This window comes from Pelodiscus sinensis, chromosome 25 (genome assembly GCF_052426305.1).
Source record: "Pelodiscus sinensis isolate ZL-2025 chromosome 25, ASM5242630v1, whole genome shotgun sequence".
Classification (NCBI taxonomy): Eukaryota; Metazoa; Chordata; order Testudines; family Trionychidae; genus Pelodiscus; species Pelodiscus sinensis.
Window position 1 is genome coordinate 13,040,782 of NC_143076.1, and position 15,728 is coordinate 13,056,509.

General features: G+C 52.3%; 1 protein-coding gene across 26 annotated transcripts in view; it reads right to left on the minus strand.

Moving 5' to 3' along the window:
* Positions 1–15,728, minus strand: part of ST3GAL4 (ST3 beta-galactoside alpha-2,3-sialyltransferase 4) — a 153,996-nt gene that overhangs the window by 76,350 nt on the left and 61,918 nt on the right. Inside the window, exons 1-2 of one of the 26 annotated variants that reach the window (XM_025183917.3) lie at positions 10,641–10,754; positions 8,489–8,695 (exon numbers count right to left, since the gene is read on the minus strand). The exons of 14 other annotated variants lie outside the window; for them this stretch is intronic. Coding sequence is in view for 7 of the 12 variants with exons in the window: in XM_014572735.4 (XP_014428221.3) it covers positions 4,194–4,357 (164 nt within the window). In the remaining 5 variants the exon portion in view is untranslated. Of the gene's footprint in view, positions 1–4,193; positions 4,971–5,107; positions 5,715–8,488; positions 9,919–10,640; positions 11,104–15,728 lie in introns of those variants that run through there. 11 more of the 26 variants (XM_089773336.1, XM_006111248.5, XM_014572735.4 and 8 more) reach the window with 11 other exon arrangements.

Sequence of the window (15,728 nt, forward strand, 5' to 3'; positions counted from 1 at the left end):
TGTTTGCATGGCCTTGCTTCCTGGCCAGCTTAGTCTGTAGCGAATTATCAGCCTGGTTGGAACAGGAACATGAAGAGGGATAGTTTGCAGCTTTGAGGGAAATGTAGCCAACAGCCAATCCTACTGGTCTTGCTACTCAGCCACGGGCACTTTCCACATTCAGAAACAGGCTGCGTCGAAGATGCCCTCCCTCAGGCGGGCTGGCGAAGGTGGGTCTGATCCCTATTCTGTGCATGGAGAAAACTGAGGCGCAGAGAGACTTGCTCAGGGTCACCCCACTGCCCAGCGAAGTTCCTGGGGCAGGGAGGGGAGAAGAAACATGGCAGCCTGCAATCTCCACTCCCGCAGGATTCCTTCCACTTGGGAGAATGGATGTGGAGGACTCCCTGGGAGGCCAGGCGAGGAAAAGGACGGACTAGCAACATGACACACCCGTGGGAGGTTCGGCCTTTGGGGCACCGGCCTGCTGGCAATTTCACCTGCTCTGCTAAAATTCAAACAAAACACTCCAGGGCCAGACCCCGAAAGCCATGCCGCTGCGGCTGGTTGGATTACAGCGGCAAGCCACAAAGCTCCTCTGGATTATCCTTTTTCCTAGTGCGGGCCCTTCTGACCCCGGTGTCTGTTCTGAGAGCATCACCCCTGCGCTGAGAGGTACAGCCACAGTCTCCCACTAATTCACCTTCCCAGTGGAAGAGAAACTGAGGCAGAGAGCGAGACAAGTGTAACTTGTTTTATTTACACCCATCCGGCAGCTCTGGAAGGAGGTGGTCAAAGAGCAACCAGGGCAATCTTGTTTGCTGGGACTCCAGCCTGTCTCACCCTCAGGGTGCGCCCCCACAACTCATGAAACGTGCCGCTGGAGCCTTAACGAACAGGAGTCAAGGGTGGAATGTTACATTTCATCTTAAAGGGCAAGGGAAATGGAAGCAGTCTGCAAGCACCTTTAATCTGTCACTAGCAGCTGGTAACTGCATCTGGAGTAAGCAACCACCGCGGTTCTGTTCCATTCTGGTTCTTATCCCATATCCACCTTGCTGGTATCTGAGCACTGGACCCCAACCTCACTGACAAGAGCATTTGCTGGGGAGAGCTTGCAAATCAACCTGCACTAGATGCATTAGGAGACATTTCCCTTCGCCCGCTGACTATGGACAAGCAATAGTTTGACATTTCAGAACATGAACAGGAGCGCTGTGAGCAAGACACGAGAAGTCATTCTTCCGCTCTGCTCTGCGCTGATTAGGCCTCACTTGCAGTATGGTGGCCAGTTCTGGGCCCCACATTTCAAGAAAGATGTGGAGAAATTAGAGAAGGTCCAGAGAAGAGCAATAAACATGATCAAAGGTCTAGAAAACATGAGCCATGAGGGAAGACTGAAAGAATTGGGCTTGTTTAGTTTGGAAAAGAGAAGACTGAGAGGGGACACGAGAGCAGCTTTCAAGTACCTCAAAGGGTGTCACAAGAGGGGGGAAGGGGAATTGTTTTCCTTGGCCTCTGAGGATTGGACAAGACACAATGGGCTTAAATTGCAGCAAGAGAGGTTTAGATTGGACATTAAGGAAAACTTCCTATTTGTCAGGGTGGGTAAACTCTGGACTAAATTACCTAGGGAGATTGTGGAATCGCCATCACTGGAGATACTGAAGAGCAGGTTAGATAGAGATCTATCAAGGATGGTCTAGGCGGTGATTGGTCCTGCTGTGAGGGCAGGGGACTGGACTCGATGACCTCTCGAGGTCCCTTCCAGTTCTAGTGTTCTGTGGTTCCATGATGCTATGATTTTGAACCTGCTTTTTCGCACTATTTTGATGGACGCACTACGTTTCTGGTGTTGCTCCAAGATGCGGCCTTACCCTGCACATTCCCACGACCTCATCCTCTGCAGAGCCGATTGGGGCCACCTGAAACTCCTTGGGGGATCGGAATCATTCTGCTCGGCCTCAGGAAAGCACAGAAACATCTCTCCATTGCCACCTCCATGAGGTGAGTTACCAGAACTCCCCGGCTTGCTCAGCACTGGAGGACAGAGAATGGCTCCACCTCCGGCTTGGAACCCAGCTTCTGCCCACACATAGGCAAGAACTACTGATGGAGAACCAGAGCCCATTAAGCAATGCCAAGACTGAGGCAAGCCAGCAACAAAGAAAGCACAAAATCCTGCCCCGCCGTCCCACCCATTCCTATGAAGACCTTTGGTGCCAACCAGCCAGAGACACCCACACCGGCAGAAAACTCCCAAGAAGATAGTTCATCAAGCCAAGGACACAATACCACTGGAGTCACCAGCCTTTCATACACCTCACTACAGGCTGATGAGCCTACCATCGCTGTTCACGGGGCCCAGAGGTGAATCACTCCCCACTCGTAAAACCACGTCACATTGGAACGGAGCATTTTGCTGTTACACAGCGACTTCACCACCCAGCTAGGCAGAGTCTGCCACAAGATCGCCCCGTTCCTGTAGGCCCTGAACAGCTAGTGATCTCCCACATACATCAACCCAACACAAACATCCCCTCTTTCCCTCCAGGACAAATATCAAGCCCAACATTGCAAGGTGTGGGGCAGCTATTGGGGGCTCAGCAGACCAGCTCCAGCAGAAAACACACAGTCCAACAGTTGCTGCAAAAGATAACACACAAGGTCCTGCTCCAAGATGAGACCAAACCCCAATATGACCAAGTTACACTCCTAGACAGTGAACATCAGTTAGACTGAAGTCTCTGCCAACACAAAACCTTGTGATTTAAAGCCAGGAATCACAGGATTCCTTAATAAGGCTAAACATTCCCAAGCCAGCACAATGGGCTGCTAAGACACTTAGCTTCATGGCATGGCTGCTCTCCAGAGCTTGGTTGAGCACATGATCCTGGTGGCATTTTGCAGTCACGCTGGTGGGCCCACCGCCGCCCCATAGGAAAAACCACACCCAAGGCAGCAGGGTAGAAGGAGCCGGTGGAGGGTTGCTCCAACTCCACTGGGCCCCCGCGCAGGATCCTGATTAGTCAGTTAACCGGTTAAACACTGGGTTAACCTAACATTTAACCGGTTAACTGATTGATCAGGATTTTGCATCCGTAGGTGCCATGCACGTGCGCACACACCCTCTAAATGGAGTCACAAGAATGCCTAAGGACTTCTGTGCTCTTCAACCTCCCAGCAAGCATTTCATCAGCAGCCTAGTAGTTTACCAGAAGAGCAGGAAAGGGTTATTAATGGACCAATCAATGCCCTAAATGCAGCCATAAAACAATAAGAACTAGCTCATTTCAGAACAATGTGTACAAAGCAAGGAATAACTTCACCCACCAGCCGCGCTGGGAGACATCCAGAAGCCTGCCTCAGCTGGGCAGAGCATAGTACGTTCGCTTGGCTGGCCGCTGTCCCAGTTTAGATGACAGGCTAGAAAGGGAGTTTGGGGAACTGAAAGCTGTGAGTTCTCTTCATGATGAGAGGGATGGATTAGAACTTGGTGGTGACCACGGCAAAGCCACCAACCACAATTTTACAGCAGTGTTTCTTAAACTTTTTAAGAACAAGGAACTTAAATTAAGTTCAGTGGGGGAAAAGAGTTGGGGGAAAGTTATTGGGAAAAAAATAGGTTGCTTGCCCCTTTAACGGCGGCCATTTTGAATTCTGTTCTCCGCGGCTCACCGGTGTGCCGCAGAACACGGTTTAAGAAACACTGATGTCACAGCTGAGATCTTGTGCATTAAACAGCCTTGTGTCTCACTTGGATCTGAAGAGATTTCCTTGAGATCTAAGAGCTCCTCTCCTAAACTGCTGTGCAGAATGCCGGCGTGCCACTCCAGGAATGGCCACCAGATAGCCCACGCCAGGCTGCCGAAGGGTGGCAGCGCCACGCAGACTGCTCAGCGGTGCTCACGATAGCCCTAACTCCCAGCAGAGCTAGCTTATAGCCGTCCAACTCTGCTCCCTCCCCGGGGGAATACTCCCCTGGCTTGACACAGCCGGGGGGAAGCAGGGCTGCAAAGGGAAGGAGCCAGACTGGGAAAGGAAAATCCCTGCCTGTGTTTTGGATAGACAGAGAGAGGCAGGCTGCAAAGTCATGGAGTTCTGTATGAAATAGGAGGCTCCTGAATATTTATTGCACTGCCGTGTTTTCCTTAAGAGCAGAGCATTCATCTCATGCACCGATCCCCGCCGCACAAGGAGAAAATCCTCCTCACCCGTCCTTCACTTGGAACCACTGCTCATCAGACAGCCCATCCACAGAGCAGACAGTCCCTTCTCCGGTCATCGTCTTTCCATTCCGGCCGCCCTTCCAGGTCACTGCCCCATCGGTCACTCCAAATCCCTTCTCGCATATGCCAATTAGCACCAGCGGCTGCATTCAACCAGGCGATGCCTCCTCTGAGCAGCTCAATGGAACTCAGGGAATGATCAATGTGTTCTCCTTCCCCAGCCAGTCCTGGAGCACACGCGCTGAGCCCTGCCCTGAGCAGCCGCACTGCCTCCCCGGGACAGCTCCTTCGCAAAAGGGTGGATCCTGGGAAAACCTGGACAGGCGGCCAGGCTACCCCCAGCTGGGTCCCTGCTGCTCTACCTACCCCTCTTCCAAAAGTTTAAGGTCCCACCAGCAAGGGGTTAAGTGAGCCACATGGAGGGCGGGCCGCTCTGCTCCACTCTCCAGCAGGGAAGGATTCAGGCGGACTCCACTGTTACACAGCCCGGAGCAGGAGAAGCTGGGAACAGCTGGAACAGGAAGAGCCGCGGGTTTGAAGCCAGTAGCCTGCTCAGTGCAGCGCCCCAGTGCATTTCTGAGGCCTCGCTGGGAATCCCACGGAAGGACAGACTGGCGAGCCAGAGCCAGCACACCTGGCGGTCTCTGGCTCACAGCAGGGAGGGAGGAGAGGGATGCAGCCTCATGCTTTGGCCAGAGACACCAAGACTCCCGGACAGGGGGGTAAGGGCTCGGAGAAAGAGGACGAGAGCTTGGCAGTGAGCGACGGGCCACCTGCTCACGACCCCTGAACGCACACCACTACCCCCCCCCCCCCGCTAGCACAGCTGGCTCAGCAGGCCTGTTCCCACTGGGTGCCTGCCCCTCCTACCCTTTCCCCGCCTACCAGAGCCACCTTACCAGCCCTTTTGTTCCTCACCGAGCGCAGAGGGAGGCCACTCTGAGCAGGGCCGTCAGGCACGTCTGCAATACCACTGGGCCGTCAGGCACGTCTGCAGTACCACTGGAAGTACCCCAGCCTAGCTCTGGTCAGCTGCCTGCTTGGGAAGGGCCAGCCGTCCCCAAAGGGGAACAGAAACTCTGCCCCATGGCTCAGCAACATAGGTTCCTGCAGAAGGGGGAGCGTCCAAGACGCCATCCCTGGAAGCTCAGAGGCGCAGACGGGGGAAAGCAGAGCCAGGAAGGAAGGGAAATGGGAGTGCCGCAGGCAGAGGGATTCCCTCAGGAACCTCCCTGGCCCACGGATGCCCGGATTAGACAAACAAGCAGCCGAGACAGACAGGGCACTTGCTCATTTGCCGAGGGAAGGGGGCAGGACGCGGCGGAAAGGCTCCTGCTCGCACAGGGACAGGAGTTGGCTGTGTAAATGGAGCGTTATTGAAGGTCTCTCCCCTCAGGGAAGGGACGCGGGTTCCTTCCTCTGGCTGGCACCAGCAGGAGTCTACCACTCATCTAGTGTCCCCCTTGCTGCAGGCAAACGCCCACATCGACGACACCCCCCAGCCAGCCCCCAATGGCCCTCGTAGCAGAGACTCCCCACTCCCCGTTGGAGCACTCCCCATCTGCCAGCGGGGTTCAGCCCGAGAGGTAGGGCAGTGGGAAGCGGGCATCACTCCCCCTCCGTGCCCACCCACTGCAAGCACGAAGAACAGCAGCCACCTGCGCCCCTTCCTCCCTGGGCCACCCTGCACAAGCAGGCATGGAGCAGCACTGTGCCAGGGAGGTAGACAAGCCGACCGACGGGGGAAGCTAAGTGCTGACTCAGTGGGGACAGAGCCCAGGGTGTCAGCACCCACCTGCCCCAGAACCGGGATAGAACAGCGCACAGGGATGTGGTCCGGAGGCGGGCGCTCCTGCTGTACACCATCCCTGGAAGCTCTCACACCACCACTCAGCCCCTGGCTTCTCTGCTGGCCTGCACACCTCCCCCGGCCTCCCCAATGCCGGTTCCTGTCCCCAGGTCCGACTACCCACACGGCCCAAGCAGGCCACGTCGCCAGGGGAGATCACACAGGTCCAGCCGGTTCCCTCCCTGCACAAGGCACCAAAAGCGGCCGGGCTGGCCTGAGGGCTGAGGACTGCTGCAGCTCAGCGGTACCTCGCGCCAGGCCAGAGGCAGGGAGCACGCAGGACACTACTTGGGCGGCACGGTGCCCGACCAGAGCACAGCAGCGAGCAGGGTGCCGGAGACCAATGCCGTCGGCTCCCCCCACCATGCCAGCTGGGGAAGGCTGCTGCCTGGAGGGCAGGCTGGGAGCCTCAGTGCAGCACGGATGGCTGTTAGCTTAGTGTGGGCCGCTTTGGAGAACGCCTCTGGCCCTCCACCGCCCACAGGGCTTTCCCACCCGAACCATCGCGCTCACTCCCAGTGAGGAGAACTAACACCTGGACCAGCTGGTGGCGGGGGCCCTAAGTAAATGTTTCCAGCACCTGCTCCTGCGCAAAGGGCTCTATCACAGCTCTGCACTGTACCCAAGGGGTGCAAGAGGCAGCGGTGAGGGGTATGCGTCATGGAGGGCTGCCCTCCCACGAGCTGTGCTGCCTAGCACAGCATCTCTCCCGCTAAGAGACTAGCCTTGCCACCACGTGGTCCTGGCTTGACTTGGCAGCGGAGGGGACACTGGACCGGCAGTCAGGCGGTGTAAGTTCCATGCCTGCTCTGGGACGGCCTCTCCCCCAGCCTGTGTCAGTGGAAGGGCCATGTCGAAGAGCTGACATCCCTCTCTGGGCGCTACCACGGATAACGCCCGCGGAAGTGTCCCAAGGACACTGGGCGGGGAGATCAGATGCCCTCTCGAGGTCTCACCAGCCTCTGATGCATCCCAGCATGAGAGCAGCACTCCTGAGGAGCCTGCACACCTGCAAGGAGCAGGCAGACGTTACTAGGAAGGATGACCTCTTGTTTTCCCAGGTGTCTGTGTGGAGATCTGCATATCCTCCAAGATGCACAAAAACCCTTCCCGATCTATTCTAGAATCAGCCCTAACGAGGGACGTATGAACGGCAACACAAGTGCCCCCAGCCACCTCACACATGCCCCGAACCCAACAAGCTGCGAGCACAGCCAAAGCCACGTGTGGTCCTACAAACAAACCAGCAGCACAGACACACTCACCTTCGGAGAGCAAAGACTTAGCAAAAGAGGTGGCAAAACCCACCCTAAGAAAGATCCCTCACTGCCCCAAGAGTCCTGCTCCACTGGGAGCGAGAGGATGCTGGCATCGGCCATTCGTGGGTGGACAATTACAGATGCCACGGGCCCCTGTCAAAAAGCCAGCAGAGGCAGCACAGCTCAGCCTCTGCTAGTGGCTTCTCACCAGGAGTCTTTGCACAGGCGACATCCAGGCAATAACAAAAGCTACTGGAGTCAAACAATGTTTACTGGACCCTGTGTTTGAGTTTTCAACAGCTCAGAGCACAGCTCAGCACCACACAGACCACCCAGGGGGACGCCATGTGCAGCATCAGACAACACAAACCATCCCTCCCACGCCACCAGCCCCTTACAAATAGAAACCAGAACAACAGGCTGCTGGGTGCAACAGACCCGTAGCAGGGAGACGTGTTTAAGGGCTCCCACGCAAAACCCCAAACTCCTAACAGACAGTTACAGCTCAACACCCCTCTGGAGTAGTTCTTTGTATTTACAGATGGGAAAACTGTATCAAGGAACTTGCCCAAGGTCACACAGGGCCTTAGACTGAAAGATCCTTGAAAAAAAGGCCTATTTTTTTGTTTTGTGTTTGTACAGTACCCAGCATAATAGTGTCCTAGCCCAGTGTTTCTCAACCAGTGGTGCAAGTACCCTTGGGATACTCGAGAGAAGTCTGGGGGCTTCGTCAACACAACTGAAATTTGGAGAAAACTGAATTTTTGTTTTAAATTTTACAGCATTTTATTATTTTTTGTACTTCACACCCAAACATTTGTTTAAACAAATGTGTTGCAATGGTAGAAAAAAATTGTGTGTCTGAAAACTGTAGGTACTTTTTTTTTAAAAGGGGGTACTTTATAAATAAAGGTTGAGAAACACGGTGCCTAGTCTATAATCGGGCTCTTACACACTACAATAATAAGTAGTAATACACTCTGTTGCAAAGCAAGGCGTACAAACAAGAATCCTGTTTCCAAGTCCCCTATGGCAACTGTTAGATCATTAATCCTTTTTATTTCTCTTTTCCATAATCACTCTAGGTTTAAAATCACTGCAAAAGATTTATTACTACCCCCTGGAAGAGTGTGAAAACCAAAAGAATTTCTAGCTCTGGTTTTGTCACTTACTTGCTGCATGAACGTGACAAGCAGGCTGGTTGGCTTCCCTTCAGCTAGCTTCCCCTTATATGCTTTAAGTCAGTTTCACATTGGAGTTCTCACACAAGCATGGTCCTGCAAAGTTTCTGTTGCAAGCGCTGCAGAGGAATACTTCTTAACTGCAGAGCCTTTGCAGGGACTTAGGAAGATTCAGAGATACATTTCTAGTTGTCTGAACTGGGGTAAAACAGAGGGATTGTTCAACAAGTTAAAAAACTAAGGAAACTCTTACTCATATACATGAGCATTCCCTCCTGCAGCTAATCAGAGCAATTACCAATGGCTCTCATTCAAACCAGCACTTAAGCATTTATCACATTCCAGGGACTCTAAGCAGAAGCTTACATTTTAAGTTTAAGTGCATTGCTAAATCGGGGCCCACATGAATAAGGATTTGCAGAAATGAGCCCTGAGATATGGAGATAAATTTAACCCAAAAGTCCCTCTAGAGTTTTTCCTAATCACTGAAAGCAAGCATTGTTCATTCAGCAATTCAGCTCCGGGTAGTTGCAAATTACCAGGAGCAAGGAAGAGACAGGACATTGCAGTGTATGCAAAGGAGAAAGAAACAAAGAATTAAGTCTGCTGCCAACCATCAGCAATGTCATACTTGTTGTACTGCCAGCATCATTTATCGTAAGCTTAAAATTCAACCCATATTGCTATTGTTAAAATTTAGAAGCTTCAGGGGGTAGCTGAGTTTGTTTGTTCATCCTGTACAGACTAAAACTGGTCGGGTAGCACTTTATAGACTAACAAAACATAGAGATAGTATCATGAGCTTTCAAGGAAGTGGGCTGTGCCCACAAAAGCTCATACCATCTATATGTTTTGCTAGTTGAAGGTCCTTTAGATTCCAAAATATTCCCCTGCCTTTGATTTAAAAAAAATGAGAACTCCACCATGCTGTCAGAGAATTTGATACAAAAATTAAATTTCTAGTGATCAGGTGATTAGAAGCTGGAGTCCTTCTTTTGGGGCTGCAGCATCTAATGCTTACAAGAGAGCAAATTCCCCTGGGTCTATTCCTGGCTCTGCCATTGCCTCCCTGCAGATTTGGGACAGCAACTCCGAAGCTGTTCCTCAGTTCCCCAACAAATTAAAATGGGAGCACCATTCATCTGCCCGCTGGAGAGTGCTGAGAGATTTAGTTACAGAATTAAAAAGTGCTTTGAGATCCTGTAAGAAAAAGGTGCTCTGGAAATAAAATATGTTGTTTCTATCTGAATGCACAAGTTGGCCATATGGGAGACATTAGGATCATACTAAAATAAAATAAAATACAATTGAACAAACAGAGGATAATCACATTAAAGACAGACAAAAGCCTGGAAAATAAATACATAAGTAACAACTCTCTGAAAGACCAATAGGTACTTCCTGGCAGAGTCTGAATAGGATAAGATAAAGCATTTCCCAAACAAAGCAAAGCTTGCATCTCCTCATTAAGGCAGGGTTCTGGGATCTGGGCTCTCAGGAAAAGAGGCAGATTTTACAGCATACAGATTAATTGCAGTTTCTAGCACTGCGGCCATTCCGAGCTGCTGCAGCAGCCATAATACTTGTAACAATGCAGGACTTACTGTGATATGCTGCTATATTTTAACAAGTCTCCCTGTACATGTCACACCTTAGCCTGATCTAAGCCCCAGGCTGGTGCGTGGAAGGTATATGCGCTTACCACAAAGGCAGAGATGGGCAGAGGAATGGAATGGTTTCTTCTCTCTGTTTCAAGGCAAATGCTCTTGATTACCCATGGAGGGAAAGCAGGAGCACTCAAAAACAAGCAAGCAGGCATTAAGGATGCTATGCTGGAAGTACACACCGTGCCTAACTGCTCCAACTGAGCATGTGGAGAGCACATTGGGGGAAGGGAAGAAGAGAGAACATCAGAGTTACTGCTCATCGCCTGCCCAGAAGTTGCTCCCTTAGCTCAAGAACCAGCCTGGTTTTCCTGCCAAAGGACCGAAGTTCAAACCCTGCTGGCAGCCTATGACTGAGCCATCCTGGAACGAGGGCCTGAACTCCCAGAGGGCAGTAAGGCCCCTGCGGCCTAACAAGTAGTTGCCAGTGAGCAGAGCAGAAGGCTCTTGTGCTGGAGCAGTGGATGTGCACAGCTTACCTGTGTACATGTCCCCACAGCCAGGCAGCAGAAGACCAAATCCAAGGAGAAGTCACTGCACTTGGAAGCTGGAACCTGTCTCCGCTAGCACCAGTAGGTGCATGAGACGGAGAATGAGCAACTTCCTCCATCTCCTGAACCTGCTTCCCCCCCTCTCCCACTGTACCAAGCTGTGCCCCCACTTTAAGGGACAGCCTCTGCCCTGCCTTCCAACAGGAACTCCCCTCCCTGCAGCCATCCACTCTGGAATGTGTCCAGTCAGTTCTTTATCATGCAGGCATGTCTCAGCCCTCCCCCCTACCAGCTCCCCTACCTGCTGCCCTGGCTCTGAACTCGTTTAACCAGAAGAGCCAGCAAGGACACTTTAGCTTCTGCAACCTTAGGCAAGAAACTCAACCTCTCTGCCTCAATTTCCCCACCAATTAAAATGGGAACACCATTCATCTACCACCTGGGCAGTGTGGAGAGCTTTAATGACAGATCTGCAATGTGCTTTGAGATCCTCTAATAAAAAGGTGTCAGGAATTGCTCTGCTTTTCCCCCCTCTGGATGCACAAGTCTGCCATATGGAAGGCGGAGGATATGCCTGGAATCATACAGTAATTAAAAACATACACACACAAGCTGAGAGGATAATTACAGTAGGGACAGATCAAAGGCCTGGAAAATCGATTCCCAAGTAACAACTCTCTGAAGACTAATAGGAACTTCTTGGAAAGCCTGAATGGGACCAAACATTTCACTAAGAAAGCGAGCGAACCCTGCATCACGTTCCACGCTCCTCCATCCAGGCTTGGCACTACCAGGGCTAAGGGACATTCGCACTCCCCTGCAAGTTATTTTCAAGAGCCCCAAATTACTGTTTGAAAAGGCCAAAGATGCGTTGCTCATGTCCATTCCGCTTTAGGGGTGGTGGCTCCCCACAGGCATCAGTGTCAGAGTTTTTCCCCCGGCAGCATCTGTAGGGGAGCAGCTCTGGTGACCCTGGAGTGGTGCAGCATTGGGGTGTTGCACACTCCCCCCACTCTCAGTTTCTTCTGGCTGGAAACACCGACGGTGGGAATAGACATGAGCGACACATCCTGAAGGCCACTGGTGACCAAAACATCACTATCTTTTCTTCTTCGAGTGCTTGCTCAGGTCCGCTCCATACTAGGTGATGACAAGCGGCACCCACGGAGGCAAGTAAGAGTTCATGGCTGACTGCAGAACCTAGCATACTCATCCAAGATGGGATGGACGTGAGCAGCCACTCAAAGAACGGACCCGGTCTCCTTTATCCCACAGAGACAACTCTGGTTTTTGGAGAAAAGACCATTCCAGCTGTAAAAATCTGAGCACATCAGGTACGCTGAGTGGTACAAGGGCTGCCCCAGGCATTGAGCAACTGCAATAGAATTAACACGTGGGAGCATGCTCAAAAGGAAGAAGCCATTGGATTTCTCCCAATCTGATCAGCGAGTTTCCATGCCGAATACTCCCAGCCCATAGGAGGTCCTTCCAAGGGGTGTGTGCACTCACCCCACAGAGTCTCCTCCACACGGCAAACATCCCGAATAGGCCAGTCTTTCCCTATCCTCAGGCCCCCAGGGGAAGCCAGGGAGATGGTAAAGGCACTGAACAACAAATGCCTCGATAGAAAGGGAGAGGAAAGGGGAGAAACCCCTGAAGCTGAGCTAAATTTTTCATCCTAAGCTTTCTTTATATGATCAAAAAGCACAGATTTGGCAAGGCCAACTCATTTTGCAAATCTGTGTCAGTTTCACCCAATTGCACATTGTCAGAAAAGGTCAAAAATTTCCCCCAAAAGTCGCAACGTTTTGTGCCAACATTTTCAGAACCTAAGGTTTGGAGTGTCTGAATGCACTTTTTTGTTTGGAAAGTTAATGAAATCATGTTCTGGGTTTTTTGAGTGAAAAACACTCTAAATTCAAATGAAAGGTTCCGTTAACCCCTCATCCCCTGAAAAAAAAAAACTTCATTTGTTCAGACTGGCCAGTGGGATGAAAAATCTGTTATTCGCTCTGCTCTCCTCCTCTCTGCCCAGCCAGCTGCATTTAGACCCCCACCCCCTGAGATTATATTAATGGTGAATTATACTTTTGATTCAAGGCTATCAAGACCCTTAAGAAACCAATCTTGAGGCTTTCTGCTCAGACACAGTCAAGCCCTGCACTCGCCTCCCTGTGCTGCTTTAAGGGGAGAGTCCCACTGAGACCTGCCACGCAGTGGCTCCAAGCACGTGGCCTGCCTGACACAGCCCTCAGCGCTGGCAAGCTGCAATGTGCCAACAACAGAGCAAACGGCTCCTCCGGAATCACTCTGCCAGCTGAGCAAGAAGTGGGCTCCCCACTGGGCTTCTCTCAGCGGCCTGCCAAAAGGCAGAGCTCTTCAAGCACCGAGCCAGCACCGCCTCCCCTCTGATCTGGGACAGAGACACTCTACGTCTGCCTCCTACCAGGGCTCATTTTGTGCCAGGGCTGGTCAGGCTCCTCGGGGCTGGGCCATGCACGGCTCCAACACCCCTGGGTTTGCAGCATCAGTTAAGAATGCAAAAAAATTGCTTGAGTCCCAGCACCTCCTTCTGTACAAACTAAGCACCGCCTCCTGCCCAAACGAGATGCAGAGCTCGGGGTGAGACCCACAGCTCCTCTGGATCACCGAGCAATGAATCCCCTTGTTTACAGATGGCCACACGCCACCATCTAACACCGCTCATGTGGGTGGACCATGATGCAGCCACCCTACCTACAGAGGACTGGGACTGATTCTCTATCACCAGCAACTGGTAAATCCAGATTAGATGCTTTTCAAAGAGACCTGCTCTAATTCAACAGATCTGAATTCAGGGGAGTCCTCTGGCCTGTGAGATCCATAGAGCCCTACCAGATTCACAGCTGTGAGAAACACATCACCGACCATGGGGCTGGCTGGGAGCTGGGGCAGCGGAGTGGGCTGGATCCAGGTCACTCCACTTCTCACTCCCCAGGGCTGACCCCTGCTGCCTCCCTGCCCTGCTCCTGCCCCTGCCAGCTCCTGTTCCCGCAACCCTTGATTCCGACAAAGGTTGCAGGTGATCAGGATGCAAAGGGCACCAGAACGGTTAGGGACAACTCTGATTCTCTGTGGGGCACCTGGCATTGGCCACTGTCAGAAGACAGGATCCTGGGCTGACTCAGCGTGGCCGTTCTTATGTCACTTGTCTGTTAGAGACCAAGAACCAGGCATTTCTTGCTGCCCTGCATCAGTGCACAGATCAGCAGCTACAGACTCAGCAACTCCACGGCGGCTGATCAGCTCGTAAGTCACAGAACGGTACCAGCCTCACGCAACTTCATCCACGACCTCTCCTAGCGGAGAGAGATCTACAAACGGGCTGTCGCCGCAGAAAGACACCTCCACAGAGCTGCTGGGCAGTGGCAGTTTGAAAGACGGAGCTCTTTTAAGACGACACAACGAGAGAAATTTTGAACATCTGGCTAGAACGAATGGCAAAATCCTTCAACCTCGGACAGGGACTTGTTTTTCTTGTTTGAAAGGATCAGAACCCAGTGCTAGGGAAACTTGGCTGATCCATGGGCTGACAAAAAGCTCTCCAGCCCTAGCTCATCATGAGGTAGAAGAGTTGCTTTATTCTGATTACTTTCACGCCTGGATAGACTTGATGGTGATGGGGACATTAGATACACAGGAGATCAGATCACATTATGTAACAGCGGAGATGAATAAAGGACCTTGCTGCTTCCTAAATTCAACTCCCGAGCTGTGGGATTAATTCCAGCTTGGATCAGATCTCAGATAAATGCTCAGATGTGCTCTGATTTTACCCAGATAGGTTTTCCCCCCTCAGTCTTGGAGGAGAAGAGCCCCCATTGGCCTCCATGGAGATAATTCAGATGTCTCTCACTGCATGATTCAGGCAGGAGAGAAATGACCGTGAGGGAGAGGAGACAGTTTCTGCTTTTCACAGAAACATCTTGGAAAATCAGCCATGCTGGGGAAAAGTAAAAAGACAACAGTTCAGCAGGGCTCCCATTGCCATTTGCAATATTTGGCAGTACATGGCAGCTCTTTAAAAATATTTCACACAACTTCTCCCATGAAGGACAGAGCACGAAACGAAACAAAACAAAGACACCCCCTCGCCCCCCAATCGGCACTCCAGAGCCAGACAGGAAGGTTTGAGGTTGCAACTGGTCTGAAGATGAACATGGTCTCTTCTCACTGGCTGTCCCAAATGAGCCCCATGAGGAGAGAGGGAAGAGGGGCGTAGCAGACAGAGTAAGTCCTTGCAATGCTGCATGAAGAATGTTAAACCAGACTGCAGGAATGGAATGGGTGCCAGGGCTGAAAGGTCCACAGGAATGGGGAACCGGCTTCAATGCCCCAGACAGGGCCAGCCCTCCCCATATGCAACCATGGGGGGCACCATGAAATCTAGGGCACCAAACTGTCCTAAATATCCTGGTGTCCTATGCAACTGTGTGCTGCGTATGGGCCCTGGTGGCTCCCTGCCCCAGCCCCCAGCCGCGCCCCGGCCATGGGCTCAGTGCTGGCTTGGCAGACCCCGCCGGGCCTCACTCACTAGGCGGCAGCGATCGTGGGTCAGAGGCCTGAAGAGCAGGGGGCGGCTGGAAAGCAGCAGCAGCATCCCCTCCACAGCTCCACTTCTCTCCGGCCAGCAGCACAGCTGCCCCCTCCTCCTCGAGAGTCCTCCTGCCCACGGCCCACCTGCTCCCTGTGGCTGCAGGTGAGCCTCTCCCCCACCCTGCTCCTGACAGGGTTTCCAACTCTCCAGGACCGAACAGACCGGATGTCCCTGCAGCAAATGACATGGGGGTCGAACTGGCAATCCCTTGCCCCTCCCACCCCCCAGCTTCTGCCCCACAGAGCAGCCACTCCCTCCACTGCCCATTGCGTGGGGCACCAGCACTGGTAGGGATAGCCCTGCTCACAGGTTAATTCTAGTGACATCACCCCTCCGCCACAGAGTGGCTGAATCAGTTGTGTTTCCAAGTTCCTGCCTGCAAGCTGTAACGCACAACCAAAACAAATGGGTCTGCTCAAAAGCCTCAGAAGAGCCATTTT